This window comes from Urocitellus parryii, chromosome 2, assembly GCF_045843805.1.
Source record: "Urocitellus parryii isolate mUroPar1 chromosome 2, mUroPar1.hap1, whole genome shotgun sequence".
Taxonomy (NCBI): Eukaryota; Metazoa; Chordata; class Mammalia; order Rodentia; family Sciuridae; genus Urocitellus; species Urocitellus parryii.
The window spans coordinates 213643283-213652135 of NC_135532.1; the positions used below are offsets into that span (position 1 = coordinate 213643283).

Below are 8853 nucleotides of genomic sequence, written 5' to 3' on the forward strand. Positions count from 1 at the left end.
GGTGTTGAGTTATCCTCTTCTAATAGGTCTTCTTGATTTTATGTGAATGAAATTTTAATGAGTTCAATTAACTATTAATAACCAAACCACAAAAAATAACTTTTCAAGTCTGAATATACTTGTTTCCACCAATTCTTTATCATCAAATCAAAATTGAGAAAGCAAAGAAGGAGTACATGGCTCATTTGGTCCCTCTGATCTATCCACACACATTTTTGAGGAGTGGGGTACCAGGGATTGAATTAAGGTCACTCAACCACTGAACCACAACCCCAGCACTGAACAATGCCATTCCTGCACCTGCAAGGCATTGGAAAGAGTGAATGTGATAGTTACTATAAAAAAAGTAAGAGCTGAGGGTGGAGCACCCAACTTTATCTTACAGTGTTTTCATTTGCATCTATAAAATTCATTTGGGATGAAAAAGGGAACCATGGAGTAAATGTGGTTTATAACTGGAAAATGAACATGTGTTTTATGGAAATTTTGAAATATAAGTTAAGGATAATTCCAAAATTGAAAAGAAAGAGAAGAGAGGAAAAGAAATTGAAGGAAGGAAGACTTTCTTATACTTAAGAATGGAAACAATACACAACAAAAATTAAAGTGAAATACATATTTTCATAGCTTACATGTCCTATGTAATCATATCATGGGTGTTCAATTTACAATATGTAGAATGATAGTTGGCATTCAAAACAGAACAGGAATCTCATCTTAAAGATCCATGAACGCTTCAGGGAATCCTGACATAGGAACAAAATCATCTCGGTTATGAGGCTTGTTTTGCAATAAATAGATATTCATAACATTGTAGAGGCACATGAGTGAGATAATATGACCATGCACTGTCTGTGGTTTTCTCCACCCAGCTCCCATGGTATATAAAAGACAGGTGGCAGACAGTGACATCCAGACTCAAGACACCTGCATCCTGATCCTGAACTGAACACTCCACTCCTGACAGCATGAGCTGCTACTATGGCAACTACTATGGTGGGCTGGGCTATGGCTATGGTGGCCTAGGCTGTGGCTATGGCTGTGGCTATGGTGGCTATGGCTATGGTGGCCTAGGCTATGGCTATGGTGGCTATGGTGGCTATGGTTATGGATGCTGCCGCCCACTCTACTATAGAAGATACTATTCCTATGGCTTCTACTGAGGCATTTTCTCAGCTACTGAGCCTATTGGCTGTCACATCCTGTCTTACTGGAATCATCTCCAACTTTCTTCACGTGAAAAATGTTAAATGTCTTCAACATACCAACTGTCCACCAAAGTGTCTGATAAAAATGAATGAAATCAGCTACCTGTTTTGATTCATTCTTATCTCATCTCTTGGACTGAATGATAGTTTGGAGAAATTTTTTTAATAATTATAACACTGCAAAAAATGTGGTTGAATTTGACTGTCAACTTCTATGCAAACATCCATATTATTAAATAAACAGTATTTCATTGGAAATATTGTTACAATTGATTTCATTTGTCCCCATCAATAAAGCATGTCCATTTGTATATTTGGATGTGATTAATCATGTGTGGGGGTTTTATAGAAATGGGAGAGAAAGAGTATGCCTGAACTCTTCTGTGGTCATTATGAATCCCAAAATTAATAGTATAAATAAGTCTTTTCTAAGAGATCATACAAAATTTCTTTTTATATATGTATTTTTATCACTCCTAAAATTACCCTTCTTTGTAAAGTTTTTTGGATGGCTTTTTTTATACAGTAGTGTATGTACACAACATGAGATCATTTTAAAATCTTTCTGTTTGATGTTTCATTTCACTTGCACCACCAGTGGTTGTAATATATCATCTATACATCTGTCTTTGTGAAAGTATCTCAAATTAATTGTTCATGTGTTTGCATTGAGAGATAAATATGTATGAGATATATAAATCTCTCTATATAGATATGTATATGTACATATGTAGACATCTATATCTATCTCTGTATTGATATTGATATTTATGTTTGTATCTGTATCTATATCTCCTCCCTAAAAGATGACTGAAAACATTAACATATTGAAAATATGTGCACTAATAATGGCATTATGGATTATCACCATGACAACTAAATTGTATTTCAAAACATATAAACTTATTTTTGTATTTAGGAAAAATTAGCAAGTACTGTATAGCAAGATAATTTATCAAAACCATGAGCTACTTTCCAAGTATCAAAACAGCTTTAGGGTATTTTATTTTTCATCTCAAAATCCGGTCTTATCCAATGTACACAGCTACATAGGCTAATTTACTTTATAATCAAATTCTTTGGTTATGTTTCACTTGGGAAACAGACTGACAGCATTAAATGGAATGGCTGGTGGGTGGGGAAAGTAAGAAATAATGGGGTGAATATTCTGAGGACAGAGAAATTTGGTGAAGGTGAGAAGTTGGCAGGCCTAGGAGCCAGGCAAGATGGTGCCGTGACAGAGAGTAGCAGAATCAAAGTCCATTTGTAATTTTTCAAGCCTGGCAAACCATATTTTGAGACATACAAAGACATAATCTGACAGAATGTGCTGGGAAAATACTGACTAGAGCCAGGTTTCTCCTTGAGATATTTTAGAAATTGTAAGCCACAGGGCTCCATTTCCTAAGACACAAAACCGAATCATTTCAAATGAGATTGAGAGATAATAAAAACTGTGTTTGTATCAAGACAATGATAAAATCATCACTAGAAGATTAACAGAAGATTAAAATGCTTAACAGAAGGATAAAAAAGGCATCATTTATAGACAAGACCAAAAGAAGTAAGTGGACCCTAACCAAAATTCAGAGTCTAATTTTACATCAGTCCTTGTTTGAATTGGGCCAGTCACACATTTTCTAATAGTGCAAGAGCAATACCAGTAACAGCAACACTAGTTTATAAGGTAAAATATAGTATTGCTTTGAATCCTCTAAAATTTTCATAGAAAATGTTGAACTTGTGGACTCTCTTGGAAATGTGCAAAAGAGGCAAGAGATAACATCAGCCATACTGGAACTTGTACCAAAACTGGAAAAATGAACCAATCATCAAATTAAAACTGTAGTTCTTTTTCTAAAAAGCAAATTAATAATATAGTAAATTATTTAACAAATTTTCCTATAGAAAAGGATTGTAATATGCCTATTACTAAATGCATCAATCCTGCCTAAGAAACTTAATTTAGTGGTCAGTTTCAAAAAATAAAATATTTGCTATCTTTTTTTTGGCAACACACAATACAATGACTTAAAATTTATTGGCATATGGTTTATGAAAAATAAATATCAATTGGTAGGTGAAAGACACAAGCAGATCTATGTGAATTTCTCTCAGAAGTCTCAAGGATCTACACGAGAACCTTGGAAAAAGCAGGTTTTCATCATGTGTATGTTCCTGTGACTCTTTTCAGTGCTCAGTGACAGCAAGGAGAACAACTGGTGAGAGTTGTGAGTCAGAGGACTTTTGAGTTCAGCAAAATTAAAATCAGACTTAAGCCTCCTTACCAGTTCCTCCAATGTCTGCATTAAGACTGGTGGAACATAATTTAGATTTGTCTCTGACTAGCTAAGGTGTTGATCTATCTTCTTATAATAGGTTTAGTTTATTTGTTATTAATTGAATTTTAATAAATTTATAAATTATTGATAAGGAAACAAAAAAAATTGTTCCATGACTGATTATCCTTGTTTATACCAATATTTAACCATCAGCTAAAATTTGAGGAAGCAAAAAAGGAGCTCATGGTTCATTTGGTTCCTCTGTTCTATCCATGCATTTTTACAGAAACATGACATTCCTGCATCTCCATGGCATTTTAAAGAGTAAATGTGACAACTATTATAAAACATGAAGAATTGAGATTATAGCATCCAACTTACCTTAGGATGCTTTAGCATTTGTAACATTCGTGGTGGATAAAAAAGGGAATCATGGAGAAAATGTGGTTTCTAAATAAAACATGAACATGTGTTTTTTGAAAGTTGGAAATATAAATTAAGAATAAGTTCACAAGAAAAAAATGAAAAGAAAGTAGGAAGGAAGGATGGAAGGAAGGAAGGAAATTCTTCTATTAAGAATGGATGAAACAAAACAATAATCCGAGTGAAATACCTACTTTCATAATTTACACAGTATTACATAATCATAGGTACACAATTAACTATATACAAAAAGAGACAAGCATTCATAATAGACCAAGAATTTCATTTTAAAGGCCCATAAATGAATTGCAGAATCCTGATGTAGGAGCAAAATCATCTCAGTTATGAGGCTTGTTTTGCAATAAGTAAAGACATTCATGATGTTGTCTGAGGCACATGAGTGAGATAATGTGACCATGCACTGTCTGTGGTTTTCCCCACCAGCACCCATGGCATATAAAAGGCAGGTGGCAGACAGTGACATCCAGACTCAAGACACCTACATCCTGATCCTGAACTAAACACTCCACTCCTGACAGCATGAGCTGCTACTATGGCAACTACTATGGTGGGCTGGGCTATGGCTATGGTGGCCTAGGTTGTGGCTATGGCTGTGGCTATGGTGGCTATGGCTATGGTGGCCACCTAGGCTATGGCTATGGTGGCTATGGTGGCTATGGTTATGGATGCTGCCGCCCACTCTGCTACAGAAGATACTATTCCTATGGCTTCTACTGAGGCATTTTCTCAGGTGCTGAGCCTACTGGCTGTCACATCCTGTCTTACAGGAATCATCTCCAACTTTCTTCACATGAAAAATGTTAAATGTCTTCAAAATTACCAACTCCAAACTCTCAGAAAAATGAATGAAATCAGCTCTCCTGTTTTAATTCATACTTAACTTTTGGTTGTGTAATTGTTAAAGAAACGTTTTCATTTAATAATTACCTTTATAACACTATGAAAATTGTGATCAGATTTGAATCTCAATATGTAAACAATACATATTATAAAATAAATTGTATTTCACTGGAAACATTGCTGTCTTATAATTCTATTGAAATGTGTCCATTTGTGTGTGTGTGTGTGTGTGTGTGTGTGTATTGGTACATGTGCTTGTGATTAGTCTTATGTGTTGTTCATAGAAATGGAGAGAGAGAGAGAGAGAGAGAGAGAGAGAGAGAGAGAGAGAGAGAGAGAGAGAGAGAAGGAGAATCTTAGAGTTACTTTGTGGTCATTAGGAGTTTAAATTAATGTACAAATAATAAGTCTTTCAGGGATCATACAAATTCTATTTTATTTATCTTTTCATATCTTCTAAAATTACCCTTTGATTGTAAGCTTTTTAAAATGGATATAATATACGATAATTTTTATACAACATGAGATCATTTAAAAATCTTTGTATTTACAGATTGGTGTCATTTGCACCATCAGTACTGAGATGATATCATCTATAGCTCAGACTCAGTGAAAGAATCTCAAATTAAATGTGTGTATACAATGGCCCATAGATGTTTAGATGGGTGTATTTATATGTGTAGATATGTGTATGTAAACATGTATACATAAGTATATATGAATATCTATCTTTATCAATATCTTGATATCTATATCTGTATTTGTAACTACAGCTCCTCCCTAAAAAATAACTGCAGACTTTATCATATTGAAAATGTGTATAATAAAATGACATAATGTATTATCATCATTGCAACTCAATAGTATTTCAAAATAAATAATAATTTCTTCTCTTTAGGAAAAATTGGGTACCATGAATAGTAAGATAAATTAATCAACCATGAGCTGTTTCCTCAGTATCAAATTAGCAGTAGTTTATTTTCATTTTTATTCCACAGTTGAGTGAGTCTTCATCAAATGAACATGACTCCATATGCTAATTTTCTCAGAATCAAATTCTTTGCACACTTAAAGCCATTATGTTTCACTTGGGAAACAAACTGACGGAATTAAGTGCAAGGAAATGCTAGTGGGGAAACAAGGAATAAGGGGAGAACATTCTGAAGATGGAGAATATGAGTGAAGGGGTGAAATTGTCCATTCTAGGAGCCAGGCAGTATGGTGTGGTGACACAGAGTGACCAGCAGAATTTTTAGTCCATTAATTTTTCAGGACTGACAAACCATATTTGGAAACATAAAAGACAGAGTCTAACAAGAATGTGCTTGGAGAATACTGACCTTAACAGAGCCAGGTTTGTCCTTGCGATATTGTAGAAATTGGAAGTCACAGGGGGCCATTTCCTAAGACACAAAGCAGAATCATTTCAAATGAGATTAAAAAATAATAAAAAAAGGTGTTCCTATCAAGGTGATGAGAAAATCATCACTAGAATTAAGAAGAACCATCTTTATCAGAGGAGACAAAAGAGCATCCATTGCAGTCTAGACCAAAAGAGGTAAATGGACCCTAACCAATATTCAGAGCTTAATTTTGCATTAATCCTTGTTTTAATTGGATCACTCAGACATTTTCTAACAGCTCAAGAACAGTGGCAACAATACAATTCTCTAAGATGAAATATAATATTGTTCTGAATCTTCTAGAATTTTAATAGACAAGTTTGAACTCATGGACTCCCATGGAAATATGCACAAAAAGCAACAGATAATAAAAGCCACATATTGGAACTTGTACTAAACTTGTATAAATGAACCAGGAATTAAATTAAAATTCTAGTTTGCTTTTAAAAAGGCAAATGAATGAAACAGTAAATTATTTAACAAATTTAGCTTCAGTGAAGCAATATAATATAACTAATACTAAATATACTAAACCTGCTGAAGAAACATGATTTATAGTCCAATTTTAAAACGAAGAAAACTTGAATTCTTGTCTTGTTTTTTTGTAACACACAATACAAAATAATACTGAAAGTATTATTGGCACATTGTCGATGAAAAATAAACGTCAATGGGAAGCTGAAAGAAGCTAGCAGACCTATGAATTTCTCTCAGAAGTCACAAGTGATTTGAATAAGAACCTGAGGATGAGGGAAAGCAAGATTTTGTCATATCTATGCACCTGTGCAAATTTTCAAGGTGCAGTGATAGCAAGGAGCAGAACTGGCAGAATTTGTGAGTCAGAGGACTCTTAGGTTCAGCAAATATAAAATCAGAGTGGAAGCTCCTTCCTTCTTACCAATTCTCCAACTGATAAAGATGGTTCTTCTTAATTCTAGTGATGATTTTCTCATCACCTTGATAGGAACACTGTTTTTATTATTTTTTAATCTCATTTGAAAGGATTCTGCTTTGTCTCTTAGGAAATGGCCCCCTGTAACTTCCAAGAATGATGGAACATAATTTAGACTTTTCTATATCTCAGGTGTTGATCTATCCTCTTATAACAGGTCTAATTTATTTTATGTAAATTGAACTTTATAGAACAATTAACTATTGATATTCAAGCAAAAACATCTTTGCAAGAGTGAGTATCCTGTTTCCACCAATACTTCATCATAAGCTAAAAACTGAGGAAGCAAATACAGAGTACAGCTCATTGAGCCCTCTGTTCTGTCCATGCACTTTTTTAAAGATATTTTTTAGATTGTCGATGGACTTTCATTTTATTAATTTATTTATATGTGATGCTGAGAATCGAACCCAGTGCATCAAACATGCTAAGCAAGCTCTCTACCACTGAGTCACAACTCCAGCCCTATCCATGCACTTTTTAAAAAACATGCCAATCCTGTACCTCCATGGTATATCAAAGAATGAATGTGACACTTATTAAAAACACTAAGAGTTGAGGTTGGAGCACCAAATTTTACTTTTCAGTGCTTTACTCTTATATCTGTTATCATCATTTGAGATGAAAAAAGGAAACCATGGAGCAAATGTGGTTTATAACTGGAAAATTAACATGTGTTTTCTAGAAAGCTTGAAATATAAATTAAGGATAATTTCAAAGAAGAAGAGAAAAGAAGGAGAAGAGAGGAATAAAAGGAAGGAAGGAAGGAAGGTAGGCAGGGAGAAAGGAAGGAAGGAAAACCTCATCTTCTATTCAAGAATGGAAACAAAACAAAAATCAAATTGAAATACCTGTTTTCATAACTTACATGGCCCTCTATAATCATATCACATGTATTCAATTAACTATATATAGAACAACATTTGGAATTCAAAATAGAACAGGAATTTCATCTTAAAAAGTCCATGAATAGATCATGGAATCCTGACATAGGAACAAAATTATTTCAGTTATGAGGCTTGTTTTGCAATAAATCAAGATACCCATGACATTGTCTGAGGCACATGAATGAGATAATGTGACCATGCACTGTCTGTGGTTTTCCCCACCAGCACCCATGGCATATAAAAGGCAGGTGGCAGACAGTGATATCCAGACTCAAGACACCTACATCCTGATCCTGAACTGAACACTCCACTCCTGACAGCATGAGCTGCTACTATGGCAACTACTACGGTGGGCTGGGCTATGGCTATGGTGGCCTAGGCTGTGGCTATGGCTGTGGCTATGGTGGCTATGGCTGTGGCTACGGTGGCCTAGGCTATGGCTATGGTGGCTATGGTGGCTATGGTTATGGATGCTGCCGCCCACTCTGCTACAGAAGATACTATTCCTATGGCTTCTACTGAGGCATTTCCTCAGCTGCTGAGCCTATTGGCTGTCACATCCGTTCATACAAGAATCATCTCCAACTTTCTTCATGTGAAAAATGTTAAATGCTTTCAACATACCTACTATACACCAAAGCGTCTGAGAAAAATGAATGAAATGAAATCAACTACCTGATTCATCCTTATCTCTTGATTTGTGTGATTGGAGAAATGTTTATTCTTGATAATTACACAGTGTGTGTAATGTGATGAAATTTTTCAACTTCTATGTTAAATGTCCTTATATTAAATAAAGTGTTGCATTGGAAATATTACATTGATACAATTGTTTTT

At 34.6% G+C, this 8853-nt stretch overlaps 3 protein-coding genes across 3 annotated transcripts; all 3 read left to right on the forward strand.

Annotated features, from left to right (window-relative positions):
- The first annotated feature begins 968 nt into the window (after positions 1–968).
- LOC113176301 (keratin-associated protein 19-7-like) lies at positions 969–1163 on the forward strand. The gene has a single exon (XM_026380766.2). The coding sequence runs from the start codon at positions 969–971 to the stop codon at positions 1161–1163; it is 195 nt and encodes a 64-aa protein (XP_026236551.2).
- Positions 1164–4453: 3290 nt separating this feature from the next.
- On the forward strand, positions 4454–4651 carry LOC113176300 (keratin-associated protein 20-2-like). The gene has a single exon (XM_026380765.1). The coding sequence runs from the start codon at positions 4454–4456 to the stop codon at positions 4649–4651; it is 198 nt and encodes a 65-aa protein (XP_026236550.1).
- A 3686-nt stretch (positions 4652–8337) lies between these two features.
- Positions 8338–8538, forward strand: LOC113176299 (keratin-associated protein 20-2-like). The gene has a single exon (XM_026380764.2). The coding sequence runs from the start codon at positions 8338–8340 to the stop codon at positions 8536–8538; it is 201 nt and encodes a 66-aa protein (XP_026236549.2).
- Positions 8539–8853: the final 315 nt, after the last annotated feature.